Source organism: Benincasa hispida, chromosome 3 (assembly GCF_027475165.1).
Source record: "Benincasa hispida cultivar pf3 chromosome 3, pf3_genome.v1.1, whole genome shotgun sequence".
NCBI lineage: Eukaryota > Viridiplantae > Streptophyta > Magnoliopsida > Cucurbitales > Cucurbitaceae > Benincasa > Benincasa hispida.
In genome coordinates, this window is record NC_143480.1 from 28919122 (window position 1) to 28943079 (window position 23958).

General features: G+C 34.4%; 3 protein-coding genes across 3 annotated transcripts; 1 reads left to right on the forward strand and 2 right to left on the reverse strand.

The window, feature by feature from the left end:
- The first annotated feature begins 8934 nt into the window (after window positions 1-8934).
- On the forward strand, window positions 8935-15181 carry LOC120073007 (uncharacterized). The gene is made up of 7 exons (XM_039025556.2): window positions 8935-9212; window positions 9754-9881; window positions 10408-10510; window positions 10669-10845; window positions 14068-14166; window positions 14363-14608; window positions 14706-15181. Exons 3-7 carry the CDS (start codon window positions 10439-10441, stop codon window positions 15006-15008), a joined length of 897 nt encoding a protein of 298 aa, XP_038881484.1. The 5' UTR covers window positions 8935-9212; window positions 9754-9881; window positions 10408-10438; the 3' UTR covers window positions 15009-15181.
- Window positions 15182-15383: 202 nt separating this feature from the next.
- On the reverse strand, window positions 15384-16819 carry LOC120073008 (uncharacterized). The gene has a single exon (XM_039025558.2). It carries the CDS (start codon window positions 16426-16428, stop codon window positions 15592-15594), a length of 837 nt encoding a protein of 278 aa, XP_038881486.1. The 5' UTR covers window positions 16429-16819; the 3' UTR covers window positions 15384-15591.
- A 286-nt stretch (window positions 16820-17105) lies between these two features.
- Window positions 17106-23452, reverse strand: LOC120073006 (uncharacterized). The gene is made up of 16 exons (XM_039025555.2): window positions 22980-23452; window positions 22712-22873; window positions 22360-22539; window positions 22205-22262; window positions 21846-21896; window positions 21298-21383; window positions 21049-21136; window positions 20843-20884; window positions 20689-20763; window positions 20538-20606; window positions 19460-19578; window positions 18916-19028; window positions 18218-18297; window positions 17906-18026; window positions 17665-17731; window positions 17106-17588 (listed from the first exon to the last, which is right to left on the reverse strand). The coding sequence occupies exons 1-16, from the start codon at window positions 23231-23233 to the stop codon at window positions 17459-17461; spliced, it is 1695 nt and encodes a 564-aa protein (XP_038881483.2). The 5' UTR covers window positions 23234-23452; the 3' UTR covers window positions 17106-17458.
- Between the last annotated feature and the right edge of the window lie 506 nt (window positions 23453-23958).

Below are 23958 nucleotides of genomic sequence, written 5' to 3' on the forward strand. Positions count from 1 at the left end.
TAAGCAAGCTATTTTTTTTTTCAAACACTGCATATTGTAGTACAAAGTTCCAAATGGTAATGAGAGATTCCTATTTTATACCAAATCATGCCTTGTATCCACCCATATCATGTCTTAAAATCCAAATCTTTCTTGACTGTTTTAGAATCTTGAACACATTAATTTCCATTTATCTCCCCAGATGAATAAAACCTTTTCTTAAATACTATTATTTTCTTCACATTTATCCTTGTTTAACCCAACAACTTGAAGGTACACTTTTTACTTCAAGAGTGAAACATAATCTCTAAACCAAGACATATGACCCTTTATTAACTTTTTCCATAAATCTAAAATTCCATTCCAAACTTGGAACTTTAGTAGGGTATCCCCACAAGATAACATTGCTTTTAAACTTGAAAACGTTTATCCTTCCTCTTGGTATAGTTAATTAAACTTGAACCTTTTCATTGCAACAAACACATAGTTCAAACCCAAGCACCTTAAGAATTTTTCAATCCAATAACTCGTTTTCTCCCATCTAAAGGCAACTATAATTTCAACCATCTTGGCATTCCTCGACCAATTCATCTTACCTAGGTCTTGTATACAGTTCCTCATGCTATCGGTTTATGCTCCTTCTAGTAATTCTTCTTCCTTTTAGGCACGTTACATAAAGAACCAAAACACCATACATTACTCGGTCCACCAACTTCGATACCATGAAAGTGATCATGACCTATTAATCCTTTCAAAATTTTTCTTAGAACATTTTGATTTTAAAATCTAGTAATTCTTAATAGAATTTATAGTCTCTTCTCACCTCTTTTTTTTTTATCTTATAAAGAAACTTTAATCTCATAACTAAGAACGTGTGCCTTGTGATAAAGTTCCTTGTAGCACCACTAGTTTTATTCTCGTAATGCAAAACTTAATATTATTCCTCAGTGAATTTCCAATTCACCTACCTTATTCTATAGCTTAACTAAATACATCCATTTTTTTCTTTCATGTCATAAGTGCATAACACTTCATAGTTCTATCAGGTTTCAATATTCCTGAACAGAAATATATGCTCGTTTCTAACAGTCCTTCCATGAATTAAACTAATGCCAAATGACCTTATAATGATCCTTCTTTCTTCCCATGACACTAAAACAAAAATAGCCATCTCATACTAACTTCTTTCAGGTCATTAAACTAGCAATAACAATTAGTCAATACATAAAGCTTAGACATAAGAGACACATCTTCCATAAAACATTTAATGAAAGAACATACCTGGCGAGGACGAAGGATCCGTGAATAGCCATAAGAGACACAAAACCAAGACTTACATCGTAAGTAAGTCTACAGAACCTAAAACTTAGGCTCTGATACCAACTGTAACGACCCGACCTTTTTGAGTACTCTGACAAGAGTCATTACTCATAACTACACATTTACATTCAAAACATTTCGACCATTGAGGAAAATAAATTTCATTAAAATAATAAAGACAGTTTTTTAAAATAAATAACAAATAAGTAAAACCTTTGTTCGGGGCCCCTAAAATAATGATTAAAAAAAATAACTTAAACAAAATTTTTTTTGACCAACATTGAGTTTCAAATCAAAACTTTTAAATAGCTTGAAAACATAAACTGAGCGGAAGCGATTTACATGTCCCATATGACACAATCACAGATCCTTCTCGTCACCCGCCGGTCCGTTCCTATCATTACCTGAAAAACATAAATTAAGAAAGGTTGAGTATAAAATACTCAGTAAGTGATCCCACTACCGGGATCAGACTATGCAACCACGAGCAAAAAAAGATAGCTCGTGGCTCATACAGCTACATTGGTTTTTGATGATGAAAGGAAAACCAAAAGACGTACTATCTTGCCTTGAAACAAATGTCTAATGGCCCGTAGGCACACCGTCAAACATGATAATAACATGAACGTGAACCTGTCGACCCACGCATGTCTAGCGGCCCATAGGCACACCATCAAACATGATAATAACATGAATGTGAACCCATCGACTCACGCATGTCTAGCGGCCCATAGGCACACCATCAAACATAATAATAATATGAACGTAAATCTGTCGGTTCACGCATGTCTAGCGGCCCGTAGGCTCACCGTCAAAATATGAAACATGAAAATAAAAGTAACATGAACGTAAACCTGTCGACTCATGCATGTCTAGCGGCCCGTAGGCACACCGTCAAATATGATAATAACATGAACGTAAACCTATCAGTTCATGCATGTCTAGCGGCCCGTAGGCACACCATCAAACATAATAATAGCATGCATCAAGGCGAGACAATAAACCAGGTTATTCATGCATCACATACATAATATCAGTACTAATTAAAAATTTTAACATGCTCATAATACTTGTAACTGCTATGCAACTAGCAAAACATAATGACAAACAAAATCATGCTCCAAAGTTCACCAAGTAATTTTATAGGTCTAATTTAGGTCGCCTGACACGAAGGCACTGATAATAGTATCACTTACCTCAACTTGGTCACAAAAGTCCACGCAAATAATTTCTTAAAACCTTTGGAAAACTTGAATCAACCCAAAGTTGTGGCTTGGTCCAAGACAAATTCCAAAACTTGATTCAATTAGCCAAGATCAAGAATTAAATCCAAAATCAATAACTTACTTTTTCCACTATTATTCTCAATCCAAAAGAATAACCATCCAACAACTTACAAAATTTACCAATCTTCATCAATTTTTTGCAAAACAAAAAATGGTCTCTAGCTTGATGGACAATGCCTCAAAACTTCCAAATATGAAATCCAAGATTTTCTCAAGATTCCAGCAAAGATCAGGCAGTGGCGGTTGATGGCGCGTCGGCTCGTGGCTACCATAGATAGGTAGGGGGTGTTGCTGTCGGATGGCATAAATTGTTTAGGCTCGCGACTAGTAGTGAGGGTCTTGCATGAGGAGGGTTTGCGAGAGTGAGAGAAGAGGAATTTCTAGTTTTACAGATTTTATTCAGCAGCGATTACGAACAAACCAGACTTTCAAACAATGATCCAACCATTCAAAATGAAACTCTATATGTCTCAAACAGACTGACCAAATTTGAGCACGATCCAATGGTTCAAACTTTGGAAATCAACAATTTTGTGAAAGCTGCCGCTAAAAATCTGAATTGCTCTCTCTCCAATTTTTTTGACACTTTTCACTCTCATTTAATTTCGAAAAAAATCTCAATTTCTTTATTTTTTTTTCAAATTTTGAAAAGATAAATAAAATATTTTATCACAATATCTCTAAAATCTCCAAAGATTCTATCAAATATATAAATCAATTAACTTTTCAAATTATCTTAATTTAGGCTTCAAAAACTAAAATTAAAGACAGATCCATTAATTTGATACAAATTAAATTCTTCTAAATATTTAAATCAATTCAAAATCATATGAAATTAATTATCTCTTTTAATTTTTTTTAAGTTGGCCTTAAAATCTAAAATCAAAGGGAAACAAAATTCAATATTTTCAAGATATCAGTTTGAATATCTAATGAATTAAATTCAATTTAATCAATAAAAGTTTTTCAATTATTTCAATTTAACCCCAATTTTTCAAATGAAAGGGAAATTTAAACTCAATAATTTTAGATAATTAACTTAATTTTTTCTGAAATTCGGGATGTTACAGATAGTTTGAATTATATCAAGATATTCCTAATGATATGAGGGGAATTCCACCGCTGTCACTTTTTACGACGTGATATACCACTTTAGAGTTTGCATCAGACGTAGATCATTGTCTCAAGTGTTCTTACCAACCTGCATGTTGAAGCCATACAACCATGTTACACCACGATATAGGAGTTGGTGGTTAAAAAAAAAATTAATATACTGTGATGTAAATGAAATTTATAATATACTGTGATTTATGTTGAGCATTAAGCTAATATGTAATTTATATACCGTGATATATTTGTTTATACTGTAATTTATGTCAAGTATTGAGTCAAACTATAATTTATATACTGTTGTATATTTCATATATTGATTAAGATATTTTTGAATATCTAACAAAATGTTTTAAGGTATATTTAAAATAAACATGAACCTAGATAAACCAATAACTTGATATATGAAATCAACATAAATAAGAAATAAAATTTCATTAAATGCGTTTTAACTCTCCAATTAAGCAAAAAGAATAAAATCTCAAGAAATAAATGCATTTTTTTCCCTCTTACATTAAAGGTGCTTTGTAAATATTAAAAAAAAAAAAAATTCAATGCCACATTCTCTCTCTAGCCGCCCACCACACTCAGGTTATTTTAGTTTGAAAAGTCCATTAAATCTTATATACGAAAATCTAAAAAACTTAGGACATTTATGAAAATAAGTTTTGAAAATGGATTAAATCTACAATAACCCCTATTCTAAAAGTATTTAGAATAGTTAGTGTTATTTTATAGTTTAACACACCTTACGTTTGTACGTATTCATTTGGAATTTTATTTTGTTCTTCTAAAATTGAAATCCCAAGAGTATATTAAAGAAAGAAGTATCAAATCTGTCTAGGAGGATTGCTCGACAAAGATCATTTTCACGAACTACACCCCTTGTTTAGACCCCAAAAGTCTCCCTTGTAGGCAAGGGTTTGCTCAAACTACAGAATATGGTTATTGAAAAACATAAACTCATACTTAATAGGTATGTGTTAAACAAATATGTAATCCAAACACAAATTTAAATAATTGTTCATATCAAACAATTCTAAGTTAAATAACTCCAAATTAAACAGCTGATCCTTGCCTGGAATAGTCTTCAAGTCTTTTGTATGTGTTGTTAAAATATATATGTATACACACATCAAGTTAAATGTGGCTTACTTAGTTTTTTCCCTTTAGAAGTAAACGAGGCGAAGAAAACCAACAGTCAACAAATAACACACATATGCCACCCATGGAGATGGTCTTAATCTGCAGTCTTCGATTTCTTCAGGCATGAAAAGCTAGCACGCCTGCCCTAGAATTGCCGTTACGTTTAGTGAAATATAAGTCTCCAAACACCACACTGATGTAAAGTAGGTATAGAATCCACGAAATCCATTCAATATAACTTAATTAGTTAACACATATAACTCCATCAAAATGTCGGACAAAGTACTAAAAACATCGGGATAGATTATGCCAACGCATTTTTTTTTTTGCGTTGACATAATCGTCGTCGTATCCATGATGGGAGAAGTGTCTCCCGACGAAAACTATTTTTGTAAGCATAAATACCATTTTTGTCAACGCACTTTTTTTGTCGGCATATGTGTTTTCCCAACAAAATACACTTTGCATCGGCAAAAACATATTTCTAAACAACAAAAATTCCAGTTCAATACATAGATTTTTGCCAACTTTTATTTGCGTCGGCATAAGTTGTTTATAATTTTATACATATTTTATAACGGTTAATAACCAAATTTTTATTTCCTTAATACCTAATTATGCACAAACAAAAATTAATCTTCAAACAAATCAATTGGGGACAAATATAACAAAAGTAAGCTTATATATTTAAAAATAAGATTAATATTCAATACATAAACTATAAAATTCTACCAACAAAAACTATGTGTACAATTAAATTTGAGCTTTTCTAGCTTTTTACAAATTCCTTACACAAAAAAATTTAATCTTCAAAATACCCTCAGTCCAAATAAATGAGATATTAAACCAAACTAATAATCATCTCAAAATCTTACCAAACTAATAATCATCTCAAAATCTTCTCACATTCTCCAAAAAATGATCTTTAAGAATTTATACGAACAACTTGAAATAGGAAAAACAAATATTATGAAATATTCCTTAAAATCAACAAAGGAAAATGTACAAAAATATTTTAACAATCACACAAAGACTAAAACAAAATGTTTAAAATGGTTATGAGGAATGATCCCTCTCTCAAGCTACAAACATGTCATCAATGTTCATAATTAAAAGATGGACACTACAAACAACTATTTTATTATCTAAAAAGTGATTAAAATGGTTATAATTAAGATATGAACCCCTCTCCCACTCTACGAGCATGTCGTAAATCCACTTAAGTAAATACATAAATGCCATTTAAACTTCTACAACTATCGGATCCCTACAAATAAGGCAAGAATAAAGTTCCTTTAAAGTGCACAATTAGGCTTCAAGTTAATCGAGAACACAATTACAACATATACATACCTCCCCTCCCCCTCCCCCCAAGCTATGAACGTGTCGTCGTTCCACCTAAAAGCCATTTAAACCTACAAAGTAGCAACAAATGCATAGAAAACGTCGAAGTGAATTCCTCCCCCCCTAAATCCACCCAAGTTTCTTTCAAAACTAAACCCGTCATTCAATAGTCCTAAAAACATATAACTCAACTCTCAGATCCCTACAAATAAGCCAAGAACAAAGTTCCTTTAAAGTGCACAATTAGGCTTCAAGATAATATATAAAACAATTACAACATATACATTTCCTCCCCCTTCCCCAAGCTACGAACATATCCTAATTCCACCTAAATGTCATTTAAACCTACAAAGTAGCAACAAATTCATAGAAAACATCGAAATGAATCCCTCCTCCCTAAATCTACCTAAATTTCTTTCAAGACTAAACCCGTCATTTGATAGTTCTAAAAGCATATAACTCAACTCTTGGATCCCTACAAATAAGCCAAGAACAAAGTTCTTTTAAAGTGCACAATTAGGCTTCAAGATGATTTAAAAAATAATTACAACATATCCATCTCCTCGATCACAAAGAATCTTCCAATCTTCTTTATTTGTTAACCTGTATGGTGGGCTTTCACGAGTAATTACAGGATTTACATAGCTATAGTAGTGCTTACGCAATTCTGATTTATATTCTCTAAATGAGTTCTGTATTTGCTGATTTATGTACTTATTGACGACACTCGAGAATAGATCCACAATAAAATGTATATACATTTTCAATAAATGTTATGGTAAGTACACATATGAGATTAATACAATAAAAGCATAAAACTTAACTACAAACGAGCCTTTATTGTGGCAATGACATCACTAGGAACATTCTTCCACTTAGAACAATGCAATGAAATTGAATTATGACAATTTTTACATGGGCATCTCATTTTTTCCTTTCTATTTACATGACATTTTGCCACTCCATGAATTGTGCAACTACATCAATGTACTCTCTCGAGAATCTATCTCTAAGATTAATCCAATCCTTATTTATTGTTGAATCAAATGAAGAAAGCATGTCTAAGTTTTGACTATATGAAGGAGATATTTCATTATCTCTAAGTTTTGATCTTTATGATGAGAACAAGAGAGAAATCACTACATTTCAAGTGTTCCTTCTTACATTACAAAAGGGTCGGTCTGCATCAAGCATGTGATGAGAACATTAGTAAGGAAAAATAGTCAAATATTAACAATTATGAACCTTTATTGATAAAAGTCTCAGTGCTAAATTCTAGAAGCATGAATGAGCATCAATTGCTCCATGTTTCAACTTTTATTTTCTCCTAGTTGAAAAATTATATGTTTAGTACCGATTCATAAATTTTACTTTCATTCAGTGTCTTTGATATCAGATGCAGAGATCATTTTTTTTTTTTTGTCATGAATAGCCACTTCTTCCTAAAAGAGATTAAACGCAAACTAACACTGAGCATGTGTTAACAACACAAGTGAAAATATTTTGTAGAGAAGATGAAATGCATGAATGTGAAATATTATCTATATTGCATCTCTCCCTCTAGATAGCAAAAAGGAAAAATATTTTGAGTCAGTTCATTTTCAATATGTTCTATACTAAAAACAAACTTATGCATATTTTTGGTGAAAATTACATATGCGTCTATTAATTGCTTCTCCATTGATTTGGAAAAAGGGTTAAAAAGAAAAGTTGCTCATGTTCTTGTTTCATGATTTTATTTTTTAATACAAAAACTCCTTATCAGATTAATAACACAAACACAACCCATAGACACACTTGTTAGAAAAAAAAACAAAACAAGGAAAACTAACAATTATTGATTGGGTAGTTGGAGGGCCAGCTATCACTTAGTTGGCTGCCGTTGGTTGTTGTTTGATATTTGGGTTTTCTTCTTATATTAATTATTATTATGGATTAAAAATGTTCTTCCCTAATTTCATCTTGCGTGCATTCAATTCTGTTCTATTTGATACCCATCGAATCAAAATATATCTTTCTCAATTAAAAAAAAAAAAAGAAAAAAGTCAACATATGCCATTAATTTGGTTATTAGGTAACTTACAAGAAAACAAAAAATAACGTTGCTTTCTATGAAAATTCAAGAGTGCAGTAATAATAATTGGATAGAGGGTTAAAATCAAATCAGATGAAAATGAGTGTTCACGAAAAAAAAAATGATATAACTTGATTAGTTCTGGGGTGAAAATGGAACATTTTCTTATTTATTATTTGCCCTATTGTTCTTATTTCAAATGAAATTTATGTATAAATAATATTTGGTGCGAAAGTGATCGATGTTTGTGTTTATGGAGCTAACCGTATCACCTCCAGATTATCAGTTAGGTTGTATGGTATAAGAATTTTCTTTGTTACTCGATGTCTATTGAGGGAACTCAATGTGTATGTTTTAGGTGATCTTTGTATTATTATCCTCCTTGAAACTTTTTTCCATGAATTGTGAGTGTATTTTGTATGTTTTTTTGTTCTTGTTCTTCTCTCTAATTTTTTTCGTTATGTTTGTGCTTTGATTTCGGGTTAAGAGAAGAAATTGTATAAAAATAATCTCAAAGATACTATTGAATAAGTAATATTATACAATTGTCAACCTGAATATAACTTTAATTTAAATATATATCTTTGATCCAAGAGATTAAAAGTTTAAGCTCTCCTTTTTATTACAAAAGTTTGACTTCATTATAATCGAACCATTTTCCTATCAAATCGTGAAATATAGCGACCAAATTGATGCCTGGCAGATTTTTAAAATAGGAGTTTGAAAATCGTTTTTAGAAAATATGAAAAATATTCCATGTGCATTTTTAAAATACCATACACGTTGAACGCGGGAAAATTGATAATTCTATTTATTGAATAGAGAATGAGGAAAATTGTGATGACATTTGAGAAAGAAGGGAAGAACTTATGAGTCTTCTGAGTTCTTCTTCCTCCTCCCATTGTCAACACTGAGAACCGCTTTCTCGCTCTCTCTTCCGATCGCAATCTCAGGTTAGTTCGTTTTGCGGTTGTAATTTCTCAATACGACATCGATTGTTGACTTTCTTTGTTATGATTTGGTACATTTCTTAATACGACGTCGATTGTTGAACTGTGACTCTGAATTTCGCTATTTGATTTGCATTATTGAAATGTATCGCCTCTTGATTCGTTTTATCCCAATTTTCCTCTCGGATTCTGAAGCCTTCTAGATTTGTTAGCTTAAATTATGAATGCGATTGCTGAGACCGTGTTTGGCCAAAATAGTTATCGACACGATGGATTCTGATTGTGTGTTTTTGGTTCCTCTTTGATTCTCGAGCCTCTCACAAATGACTAACTTTGAGTCTTGAAGTGGCTTTTTTCTAGGGCAGGTGTGTGGTCAAAGTAATTTCACAGTGCACGATTCTGAATCAAATGTTTGTTCTATAGAGTTGCCAGTGATTTTTCCCAATCAATTTCGCATTAAATGGCCTTAAATCCTCATGAATTAAATATTGTTGTTGTTGCTGCTATTAATTTCGGTGATTTTCTTTTGTTTATTTTTGTGTAGGGGAGGCTGGCTTAATAGACCATTCAATGTCCTGCATCTTCAAGTTGGGAATTTATAGATAGGAGTCATTACTGGTTGGCTGTAGGAGTGGTCAAATCAATCCGCACTACCCAAATCAAAATATAGAGGTTGGATTGGATTAGTTTAGATCTTAGTTGGATTATATATATTAAAATTGTTATGATATTTATTTTTGTTTAAAATTTATAATAAATATTATAAATATTTGGTATTTAACATTTGATTTTTATGAAATTTTAATTATTAGTTATGTGTTATAGATAAATTTGATATTTTTAACTAAAAATGAAAAAATAAATTATAACTTGACAATCCAACTCAACCTAACCCGAATTTTAAGGGTTGGGTTGGATTAGGTTTGAGACTTTATTTGAGTTTTTTGGGTTACCAACCTAACCAACCAAATTTTCGAGTTAGTCCAAAAAAATACCCTCAATCCAACTTATGTACATCCATGTTTCCATGAATCAGTCCTCCTTGAGCTTCCTTCTCATTTTTCATAACTATTTTGAACATTAAGTGGACCAAGATATTTAATGTTTTCGTCCCAAATGCTAAAGAATTTAGTTGAGACTTTGAAAATAAATTACAGCATCTTTCATATGCAATGATATAGCCTTCTGAATGTTGTAGGTTGAATTTGCTGTGTGTGTGTGTATTCAACATGTTTCTTCTTAAAAGAAGGGGCTCCCATAACAATGGAGAAACTAATGATTCTTCACAGCAGGATGTGAAGGTAGAACACTACTTTTAAACTCCTTTTTTCCCTTTCCCTCCTTTTGAATTATAATAATAATATGATTCTAATTGGAAGATTCAAACTTTTGACCTATAGATTATTCTAAATTTCTTTAAACAGTTGTGATCTGTAATGGTCTTGTCTTTAACAAACAGATCAATGAACTAAGAGCTGCCTTAGGGCACCTATCCGATCGTTGTTTAAAGTACTGCAATGATGCATGCCTTCGGAGATATTTGGTTGCTCGGAATTGGGATCTTCATAAGGCAAAGAAAATGGTGGAGGACTCACTCAAATGGAGGGCAACTTATAAGCCTGAGGAAATCAAATGGGTTAGTTTGATCAATCTTTAAGTTCTTTACATTTTTTTTAAGTATGAATATGCATTTGTGTCATTCTTTTTACATTCAGGAGAAAGAGCCTTGTAAACTTGTGGTTGAAGTAATTCCAAGTTGGTCGAACATCAAATATACCCTGTGTGAACTAATTAGTTTCTCGCAGAAAGAGGAAAAAGCTTGTTCCCAACTATTTTAATGTTCATAATAATTCAGTAAGTTTTTTTTTTTTTTTTTTTTTAACCAAACAAGTGAGGAGATGAGGATTTAAATTTTTGGCTTGAGAAGGAGACGTATACTTCAATTACCATTGAACTAAACACATTTTGATAAGCATTGGGGACATTTAGGACTTCGCGTATTAAGTTTCGATAACCCAATAAAATTAGATATGTAGAATTTTTTTTTTTTTAAAAAGGAACATCTTAGTTTATTTAGTGATGACCCAAATTTTTGGACTGCATGTTGACTTTTTGATAAAGAAAAATACTTAAACAAATTCTAGACTAAACATATTTTTTTGTCTTCCACTCAATTGTCAAATTTTGTTATATAAAAGACATTTTTTACTTAAACTTTGAAAATATTTTTGAATCTTTACTAGGGTGGGAGTGTGATAGGGTGAGATACATAAATATATATGCATTCAAGTATTATTTTTGTTTGATAAAGATCATAAAACTAGACATAAAAGATTTGTTGTTATAATATGAAAGGAGACAGTTACTTACATTTTGGACCCCCACAATTATTCTCATCTTGCAATCATTTTCTTAAGAATGATAGTTACCTACATTTGTCTGACCCGCTCATAAATATTTTTTTTTAAAGACTCCCATACATCATCTTTAGAATGATAGTTGGATTCTATACTCGTGCATTGTTAGGCTAAAACGATGATCTTCACTCATCATCTGCTAACTATCTTCTTTCTACGCTTCTTGAATTAATCCACGCATGCATTTGAAAATGAGGATTCATATGTAATTGTTCATCAATTTAATGTCAACCAGAACCATGACACTGTTTCAATGGTAAGGTGAATTAGCAAGTTTTTCTTCTCTGTCAAATTTAGAATAGAATAGATATCCACTATAGAATTAGTTGTTTCTATCTGCTATGGACTCAAGAGGAAAAGTAGACCCCTTTTAGTAATTTGGTGAAATGTTTATATGGTTTGACAATTGTAAGAGTTTGGGTATATATACATGTTACATCATATGAGCAGAAAAGCATGATATAGATTTTTTGTTACTACCGCATTTACTTCCTCTCCTCTGTTTGATGCCAAAATAATATTCTTTTAGTTTTTTTTTTTCTTTTCGGCAACATTGAGGTTTGAAGTTGATGTCCATTTCATCCTTAAAGTTTTAAAATGAACATTTTAATCTCAAGATTTGAGAAATGGTTTAAAATGGTCCCTGAATTTACTTACACAGTTAGTTATCTAACGGTAAAATGATTGATCAATTTTATTAACTATATAAATAATATATGTATATTTATATTTATATTTAATGACGTAGGTTGTGGCCTTCCTCTTCTTTTCCTCTTCCCCCAATCATCTTCTTCAACTCTCCTCCAATGAACCCGTTTGTTGAAAAAAATCAAAATATCTTTGATACCACTGTTGAAAATTCAGAATAGTTCTTATGCAACTGTTAAGAAAATGGAATTGATGGAAAAAAGACTCTATATGGAATTGATGGAAAAAAGAAATGTTGCGGAAACAAATCAATATCTCAATTTTGTTAAACAAAGAGAGGAACAAATGAAATGAGAGTGAAATCCAAACTTCTTATTAGAGTAGAAAAAAACAAATCTGTGATACACAAAATGTCATATAAGAAATGTGATACTAAAATTGTGATATTCAAAATGTGGTATACAAAAATAAAATTTGTGATACACTCAATACATATTAGCTTACCTTCATACAAGACAAAGATATGAATCTAATTAATACTACTAATTTATAATTTAAAACAATATTAAAAAGAGAAACTCACAAAACATTAAAAACTTAAAAATAACATACTAAGTTAAATCTTTAAATAGCTATCAAACTGAAAATTAAATATAACAACAAATTATTAAAATTTAAGGAAGAAAACCTCAAATCTGAACACCGTTGCTTCTAATGTCAACTGTTCTGTCACCGTGCTTTGACGAGTCAAGACCGAAGAGAAGAAGTGCTAATTAAAACGAGAACCACAACCACTGAAACAGAGAACCTAAAGATGATTACTTTGTCCTGAGAACTCTAGACCACCATCGTGGCTTCTAAGCTATGCCACGAGACTCACGGCTGCATAGTGGTATCAGCCTCCTACACCAAGACGCACACTACTATTGACCCTCTACACCAAGACCACCTATCTTTACTTTGCAAAGCACAATGACGATGGAGAAGTCTCTACGAGTGATTCAAAATTGTTCGAAAATTCTTTTGGAGGGATTTCCATTTTAACTCGTTGGAAAACGATTATTCTTGTTCTTGCGAAAATTCTTTAGGGGTTTGATTTTTTGGTGAATTAGAATATTCATGTGTGATTCGGTAATCCACCTAATGAGAAGGAAGGACGACAACATTGGTGCACCAATCGCTATCTTACAGAAGAATAGGAATCAGAAAATTCGTAGTTGATTTCGATTAATTTGTTTATGTTTTGGAAATCATTATTGGAACTTTTGAAGTATGTTATTGTTGTCTGTGGAGTGGTTATGGAGTGAATTGTGTGGATCTGGTGAAAATTTTGAGCGAGAAGGTTGAAGACGATGGAGAAAGCAAAAAGAGGGGCCACATCGTTTAAAAAGTATGTTAAATTAATAAAATTTTATAAATCAGCTAGTTAACTCACTTAACTGTCACCTCATTTTTTTCGTTAGCCTGAGAGCTAAATTGTTCGTTTTAAAATGGTCAAATAGACATAACTTTAAATTTCAAAGACTAAAAGTTCTCGTACTATTGACCTCAAGGTTAAAGGTTCGATTTTCCCTCCCCACACTTTAATTACAATACCTTTACAACGTCACTTTTATTTAACCTTTCCAAAAAAAATCCTTTTAGAGATATTTGGTGAAGAGAAAAAGAGATGTAACCAACCCTACATTTCACTATTAATTAGGGTGGATTCCACTCGATCCTCCAATGTTATTGAAATGAAGTGGGTGGTTGAATTAGTTAAGTATTTCCCACAAACTTTGATCTTGGTGCAGCATGAAGTAGCACATGAAGGTGAAACGGGCAAATCTTTTAGAGCAAATTTCTACGACCGTTTCGGTCGAACAGTGCTCATATCCAGGCCAGGGATGCAGGTATTATAAATTCCCTCTCTTTTATCTTTGTGAGATGAAGAGAGATCGAAAATAATAATAACAAAACTCATTATATTATGCCTGCCTTATTATATTATATTATGTTTATTTTATTATTATTGTTGTTTTTTTAAAAAAAAAAAAAAAAAAGAAACAACTAATTCTATTATGCTTGGCTTCCTTCTCAAATTTTCAGAATACAAACTCGCCGGATGACAATGTTCGACATGTAGTGTATCTTTTAGAGAACACAATTTTGAACCTTCGTAATGGGCAAGAACAGATATCGTGGCTGATAGATTTTACTGGCTTTACACTAAACACCAACATCTCTGTCAAAGCAGCAAGAGGCATTATTAACATACTGCAGAGCCACTATCCAGAAAGGCTTGCTGTTTCGTTTCTCTACAATCCTCCAAGAATCTTCCAAGCATTTTGGAAGGTTAGAAAATTAGAACCCATCATTTATCTCCATTCTTTACGTCAATTTTGGTTCTAAAATCTCTCATTTGGATTGTATTCATTAATCAATATCGTAGGCTATCAGGTACTTTCTTGACCCAACGACGGCTCAGAAAGTAAACTTCATATACTCCAACAACGAGGACAGTGTAGAGCTAATGAAATCTTTCTTCGATATGGAAAATCTTCCAAGTGTATTTGGAGGAAAAGCAACTCTAACATATGACCATGGAGAGTTCTCAAAAATGATGGTAATGGACGACATGAAAACTGCCAAATTTTGGAAGTTAAACGACAAGCCTTGCCATAATATGAATGGACTTTCAGGCCTGGAGGTCGCACCAGAAGAGGCAATGCCCATCTCAGTTTCATCAGCTTAGAAGGGTCGGTCCCATTCTTTTAATCTCTAATTTGCATGTAAATTAAAATGAACTACGGCCTTGCTTATGTATTTATGTAATGAAAATGGGGCTTAATTGTTGTTTCTGTCCCCAGTCCTGTCTTTACGATTAGACCCTTTAATAATAACCATAAACAGAAGCTTGAGCTAAAATTTCTGTATGTGCATGTGGTGCATATCTCTGCTCTCTTCATAACGAGATTAGATGTGATTTTGTGGGGAAATTTCCTATACTACTGAATTACTCAGCCAAAATGAACATAGCTCAATTATGACACTTGAGCATGCTATTAAGAATAGAGTGACTGTCTTCGGGTCCACCTTCACTTATGAAGACAAATTTATAGCCTGAGCATAATACTAATGGGAGTACTGAAATTTTCCCTGAATTTGCTTGAAATGATGCAATATTGAAGCAATGGGCAGAGAACAATGAGAGAATTTCAGCGTTCCTAATAGGCTAATGAGAACAAAACTAAATGATCTTCATCTCTTATACAAATTTTACTTAGCATCAGTAAGAGGATTGAAGGGAAATGATAATGGATTCAGAAGATTAATATTCAACCTTGTCTAGCTGAACCAATGGCCGGCTTCTTACTCTGCTTGGCAGAAAAACGGTATACAACAACTCCAATTCTCGATCCCGGCGGCGGAGGATCTGTATGTAAAACCTCCACTTCAAACAACTTTCTTGCTTTCCTGAAGAAGACCGAGTCCTTCTTCCACCGCCGTAAGTGGGCCATTAGAAACACCATTTTGGGGTTTCCTCCGCCTAAGAGAAAGCCCTTCAACGTTTGGATAAGAGGGTCGTACAAATGGTCATGGTACACAACATCCGAAGCCAATATAAGGTCGAAGTCTTGCTGAATTAGCTCGGCGTCAATGGCTTCTCCCCAATGAAGCGGCGCCACCTGAACGCAACCGCCGTTCGCTGCTAAAATACCAGCGTTGGCTTCGACGTTGAATTGGAGATTGGAGATCACGTGCGAGAGATCGGTTATGGTCACTTTTGCTCCGAATGTAGCGGCGGCGGCAATTCCGACTAAACCGGTTCCGGAGCCGATCTCGAGAACTTTCAGAGTTGGAGATTCTGAAGCTTGGCGTAAAGCGGTGAGAGTGGGTGCGAGAGGGTTTGTTTGAGGATGAGAGCGATGGTCGTCGAGAAGGTTGACGAGGGTGGTGGCCGCCGGCCAGAGCTGGAAGGAGAGTCCTTGGGAAGGTAGTTGCCTGATCGATAGAGTAGAGTTGATCGAAGTAAGGAAATGGTGGAGCAATTCTGATGCTACAGCATCATGTCGAATAGACAATTTGTTTATATCCGCTTCCTCAACAGGAAGGATCAGAGAGATAGGGTTTATGTCGTCGTCGTCGCCGCCGCCGTCGAGATCAGAAGACATGGTACTGGAGCTCTTGTTTGCGTCTTCTCTGACTCTCTCCCTGAAATCTTTGCTATTCCTTAGGGCAGTTTACATTTTTCAGGAGCCCAAGAAGTCTGGTATTCTTGGGCTTTGAGGCCCACGCCCAATCATTGAAATTTCGACTTCGGCCCATTGGCATGGGACGTCATTGCCCATTTTCTTGCTGCGTGATTAGAGAGATGAGTTGCAGAGGAAAGAGAGCTTTGGAGAGGAGAGTAAGAATGACGTAACTATTTTTTTTTTTTAAGTACAATTGGGTGAGGTATTCGAACGAACATACCAATCGTTTCTTCTGAACATGTACATTATTAGACTTGAGAACATGCAAGTTTGAGTAATTTTTTCTTAATCATTGACGACACATTTGCCTCGTTAATTTCAGGTAGATTTCAAATGTCTATTAAATAGAGATGTCCACGGAATAGGCTATTGAGTAGAGATGTCTACGGGATAGGATGGAATTGAAGATGGCTTCCTCGCCTCTACATCCCATTTCATTCACCATCCCCACAACATTTCCCATGAGAAGTTATTGGTTCTTAATGCCCATACTCGAGCATCTACTTGATCATATTTTGAAGTCTCCTGGCTTGCTATTCTCTGGCGATATTGCTCCCATTTCTAGAGAATGATATGAGATTATAAAGGAAATGACCTGGTTTAAGTATGTTCTTTTCTTAAAAAGAAAACTCGCTACAATCTTACAAGGTTCCAATTATACAACAGGGTTTTATCAAAACAGGTGTGCTTTAAGAAAAGAAAAGCAAACCACTTGGTTCGGATCTCCATTATTCAGTATAAACCAATCCATATTGATTGAATGTTGAATTTTTCAAAGGGAATGCTTCGTTGAGATCTCTATAGGGACAAAAGCGGGCAAGCACACCAACACGTTATTTTCTTCAACTGCATGGTATTTACATAGTGTTGCTCGACATATTCTGATTACAGTGAATTCATGGTTCAAGACCTGTGTGGCCAGGGCATAAACCAAGCCAAAATCCAAAAGCTAAGGGTCACGCAGATCCTCAAGAACAACACATGCAGCATTGTGTCCTGGTGCCCCCATGACACCACCTCCAGGATGCGACCCACTACCACAGAGGTACAATCCTTTAATTGGTGTCCTGTGATTTGACCTGCAGTCCATGGAAATAGATACTTCTATATAGACTTAAAAGAAAAACAAGAGAATGAATTTAGAGTGAGTATTACCATCCTTTTACAGGCCGCATCAAGAAAAGAGAATCTAAACCCATAGCCCCATGAAAAATATTTCCTCCTGTTACAGATGCGATGACTCAAGTTTCAGCAGATTCATGGAAAGTAGAATTTCAAATATTGTAGAAGACCGCAAATATTTCTAGTAGAACTTTTTCAGAAATAAACTCCACATTATCAGGAGAACACGAGCAAAGAAAAATCAACCTAGACATTTGCAATATTGGAACTTTACCTGTCAGACCAATTTCCCTCTCAAGATCAGGTGGTGTCAGCATGTCATAACCAATGATTGATGAGCTGAAGCCAGGTGCATATTCATCAATCAACTCAAAACATCTTTTGGCATATAAATCCTGCAAGGATAGACTTAGATTCTAGTCATATTGACAATAAATGAATAACAATCCAAATCCAAAGATCAATATTAATTCAAATTGTGGTAAGATGAAACCAAATCATGTATATAAGGTCGTTAATGGATGAACATAAGAGCCACAGTGAGCATATGTTAAACAAATGCATAAAGACCCCTTTAACAACTTACTCTATATGTAGCATCTTCCCAGCTTCCATCCAAGGGTTTGTAAGGTGTATACTGTGTAAATAAGCTGACTACGTGCTTACCTACAAAAAAAAAAATTCATGAGTTTGAATATCTACCTTTAATGGGATAACTAGCAGCATACCGTGGCTAGTACATAACTGCATAAGGTATGAAATATAGTTCGACAGTTGGTTTAATATATTCACAAAATTGTGGTAAAATCATTCACTATTTGATGGCTTAATGATTCGGACCCAACTCAACCAAATACTTCTACAAACACAAAAGTCATCCGATTCTGTTCAATCTATAAAGAAAAGCTATGCTTTTTGTTAAATTTAAATTGACTACATGATCTTCAATGCCCCATTATTTGGGGTTGTGAATGTTGTCTTACTAATATGATGCATTTCATATTCTGTTCTCATTGATGATAAAATTAAAATAGTAGCCAACCAATTTCCCAAGCTCTAGACAATTTATCCACAAAATGGAGGAACAATTCTCTAGGATATACATAATTTCCTTCTGAAATTGGAAGGGTTCCTAATTTGGGAAGGATATAGATATTTTCTCCTTGAGGTAATTCACCCATTCTCTTCACATTCATAACATTAGGAATATGAAGGAATAAGGATGATTTGCTAAACAGGAAGAAGGGCGATTGGGGGAACATATGGAGAATAAATTTACAATACCAGGTGGAGATACAGTTTTGTCCAAAGAGGAAGGAATTGTCATCTCCATAACAGGTCTTTTCGATGGAAAGCCATTCCATGCATCTTGGCAAGCAGTGTGAATATCTTCCATTCTAAAGCGAGACCAAGAAAGAAAAAGGTAAGCATTGTAATGATAGTCTTTTTTTGTTTGTTAGACTGTAATGATAATCAAATGCATTACTTTCCAAAACAATGCATCTTATGAGAGGATTCTCTCTCTCTATTTTTTCCCTCGCCATTGTTAATCTCAACCACTAACAACAGAATTGCTGTTACACATTAGGCACATGGGTTTACAAGTCTAAAATAAACACTTAGTCCTAGGGTTTCAGAGAAACAATTCACATTGTAGGACATTTGGGTTGATGGCAAGTAGCTCAAATGCATTCAAGGTAATAAAAGAATTAGAAGTATGCAAAATGTGATGAGTTCATGAGTTGCTCGACCATGCAAAACACGTTACTAAAACAATTGTGGTGTGGCTGCTAATGACATAAGGATATAGTAGTAGTGTCTCTCCTACCTTTCAGCACCAATATGAATAGTTGTTGTATGCTGAGGACCCACCTCCACTTGATTATTTAAATTGCAAGACTGGAACTGCGGCAATTTGTCAACAGCAACGTTTATTTTCGTTGTTCCCTGTTCCAGCAAGTAAAGTCTAAACTATCATGATAGTCCAAGCATGGGAACAAAGGATCGAAGAAAGTAGATACATCTTTTGTCTGAATTGGACTTTTGGAAAAAGGGATTCTTAACCTTTTCGTTTTTATACTTTTAATGAAATTCCTTTGTGCTAGTTTAAAGAATAATGAAACTCCAAACTCAAGGAAAAGAAAAGGTCATCTCTCTGTCTTGCAAGGGTCGTGGCCTTGACCCTTTAACTCGTACCAACTAAAAAAACCCAAGAACAGTGATGGACTTAAGAGGATCCTACAACTTTAAGAGCAATATAGATAAATAAACACAAGAACAGTGGAAATATATGGCATGAACCAACGCCCCTGCCCATCCTTTTAAACATTATAGCTTATCTTTCTTAGTTACCAATTGGCAATCTCTCTTGTGATCACCTATGGGTGTTTTGGGGTTTTCCCCTAATTTCATTTATCCTTATCCTTAGAACTCAAGGACACAGTTGTACAACCTATAGAACAGATCCTGTTTTGGGGTTTTCCCCTAATTTCATTTATCAATAAAATGTTTCTTTATCCCAAAAAAAAAAAAAAAAAAAAAAAAAAAAAAAAAAAAAAAACCAACGCCCTTGCCCTTTTTATTCATCCATTATCCTCTATCAATATTTTCCAACCAAGCTACCTAAGCAAAAAAGAACAGAAGGGAGACCTTCCTAATCGTCAAAAAGTGATCCAAATACCCACAACCACAATGAAACTCATAATTATAAAAAAGAAAAGGTTGAGATTCCTTTGATTCAGGGGAGTGGTGGTTTAAATCTCATCTAATCTCATAAAAACCTGAGAGCAATGGTAAACTAACAAAAGGATCTTACAACTAAATACAAAGGAAATACGGAGATTTGAGAAGTTAGCATTTATTCTGTTTTAGAAAAATGGTAAGAAAAATTATCAAGCATGTCTTACTGAGGTATAGTCAGAACATTTGATAGCCTGTAGGAAATCATCTGGAAGAAAAGTTTGAGGAACCATTTCCTATGACAGAACCATAAAGATGAGAAAGTGAGCAGCACAAATCAACGTAAATATGTTTTATCTCTAGTGTAAAGCATTTTACCATGAATGTTTTGTACGGAGTTGCATTTGACAGAACAACTGAAGAATGCACTTGTGTCCCATCCGCCAGTAAAACCTTCATCAATAAGATGTATCAGATATATGCGCATATGGAAAGATGCCTCCAGACGTACCAAGAAAATAAATAGACCAACCCCCTTTAATCTACCAGAGTCTTCAATCATCAGTTCTGAAACCTGACCATCAAGATTAAAATCTACATGAGAATTAATTCAATATAAGCAGAAGTAAATGAGTAAGAACTAAAAGAGTAAAATGGAGAGAATAAAAGAAAATACTAAATTTGAACTTGCTTGAAGCTATATCAAGTTATTGAGAGCTACATATTGTAACAGAATACCTCTGCATTTGTTGCAATATGAACTCCAGCTTCTTTGGCAGCATTGCTTATGGCCATGGATACAGAACCCATTCCACCTTCAACATGTCTGCAATTGATGTAAATATTTCTTCAATGAATATTGTTAAAATGCTACAAAAACATCATGTAGGATATTTCAAGGATAATATCCCATCACCACTTGGAACCTACATGTTTGCTTGCCAAATTGGCTCTGTAATGAAAGTATTTGTAAGATGAGATACTCACGACCAAATATTCCGATCACCGTGAGTAGTTTCTCCCATTACATGATGTAGTAGAACATATCCACTTCCAGAAGTATGGATGCTTGTCTGCCAGAGACGATGTGATCACCATCGTGTTGAAGTAGGAAAAAAAGTTAACTTAGTGAATAAGTTCTCTAGAATGTGTAGTCTCCATAACTATGTTGAAAATGAAAATTTAGTTTTGCAACATTTCAGTTGATCAACAAAGACAATGTACCATTTGGATTAGCTGTAATATAAACCAATAGCACCTACTACAATGTTCTGTATGAGGAGTTTGATTTTGCACAGATAGAAAAAGGTCAATCTTCTAGTATGTCTTTCATATAGCATTGGATTATTTCATATTCTCAATAGTTAATCTAATTATGATAATCATAGACATGTCTAAAGCTATTAGTAGTCAGTGACACAGAAGATTCTCTACTACAGAGAGAATGGGAGGATGATATAAGATAAAATCATGATGCTTCAAATGCATTCAAGTATGGAAGTGAACCAAATTTAAACCACAGTATGAAGTCTCACCATAGTCCCAATGATGGCATCTCCTGCAAGTGTTGCCTTCAATATGTCTGACTGCGTGAACCAAAAAGTAGGTTAGAATTGAAAAGGTTATAAGCCATGAAACATCCATCGAGGCTGAGAATCAAACAGAGATCTTGTTAATTCACATAAATCTCCTTCCTACCCAGCACCCCTTCAAATAAAAGATGAAAGAAATTCCAGACTGTTGAAGCAACACTGGAATACAACAAGCATAAACAAATCTCTGGCGAATTACACATCCAGAAACATTTAGAGCTTTTAGCAGATCTTACTATCTAAAATGACAACTCACAAACAAGATAAACTATTCAAATCCAGTAAATAAAGTGGATTATTACCTCAAACCACTCATTTAAGACCTTCGAAGTTGGTGATACTAGAAGGTCTATAAACTCCCTAAGAAAAATAAAATAAAGAGATGCATCAGACAGCAACAACATTGAATTACTTAAATCAACGCCTAGTAAAGTCTATCCTGGTACAAGTTACTTACACCATATCTTTTTGACCTAATGATAGCACATGCCGAAGACAACGACCCCAGAAAATAGAGTTTTGCAGCTTATCTCTCAACCGGTCATTAAATGATGGAGCCCGGTGTAATGCTTCAGGAGTTCGCGAATCCAAGATAAAATCCATGAATTTACAATACTTATGAAGCTGTCTTTCATATCTATTCATCAGCCACGAACCAAGTAAAATAAAGTGTATAGCTTCTTCTTCATACTTATTCTCAATGAACAGAATTTGTCATAGGATTCTTAAAGAACAATACTACAACAAAATCAACCATAAACCACACAATCAGGCCGAATGGTAAGAACAAGATATATAGAGAGAATCACCTTGGGTACGCATCCGCATCCCTTTTAGAAAACTTAGATATCTCCGAGTAATCATGTTCATCATTCATTCCAAGTAGAAGATAACGACCATCGAGGCAGGGTGTAAAAGATGCGGCCATAGGTTTCAATAGCTTCAATCCATGTCTCCTCAATTCCAAGTCCCTTCGATTTCAATCCCGATAACCATCAAAATGAAAAGAGGAAGAAAATAAATCATTGCAGACAACAAATGATGAACCGGATCAGAAAAGAGAAGAATTAAAACTACCTGATGATGGAAGGCCGGAGGAGGCTTAGGAGGTAACTGCAGCGAGAGAACTTAAACCCTGGAATTAGCTCTTCAGTAACAGCAGCGCCACCGATCACATGGCGCCTCTCAAGAACGGCAACAGAGAGGCCGCCACGGGCAAGATAAGCAGCGGCTATCAAACCGTTGTGGCCTGCGCCGACGATGAGCGCGTCCCATTTCTTCTTCGTCAATGCTGCGCGCGTTGAATTGCTGGTGAAGCTTCGATTCCACATAGCTCCATCTCTCTTCCTTGATCGGTAAACGGAATACTTCAACTTCGAATCCAACCATTTTCAGATCGTCAGTGGGATTATTACGTGTACTGATGATTACTGAAAGCGGCTTGCAACCAGAAATTTTTGTCTTGTCCGATTTTGCATGCGACTGGAAGCACTTCCACGAAATTCCTCATGTCGGTGTCAATCGCTTTCCTGATCAGGATTTGTCTTTTTTAACAATGGCATTTGAACAATTTTAGGACAATTTTCAGCTAGGAAATTTGTACGGGATGAGTTTACAAAAATGCCCCTCTAGTCTATACAAGTGCAATCAAACTCAACGGTTGTCCCACTCCACTCAAAATTATTGTGCAAGTGTCGTTCAACCTCGCTCTGCAAAACCATCGTCCATCTACTGCCGTAATCGAAGTTCTCTACTGGATTAGTGAATTTAATTTTTGTCTTCCATGTTGTGTTGCGTCTGTTTAGGTTGGTTTCATTTGATCGGTCGTCACGTTCATAACTGGTTTCGGGGTTTAATTGGTCGCGTCTGGTTTTTATTTTGGATTTCGATGTATTCTGCATTGGTTGAGGACGAATAAGATATAGTTAGAGTTAGACAAGGTAGGGGATGAGTTTTGCGAGAGCAAGATGGGATAGAGTGAGAAGGGATAGAGCGATTTGAGCGAAAGCGAGATGGGTGAGACCGAGATGGGCAAGAGCAAGATGGGCGAGAGCGA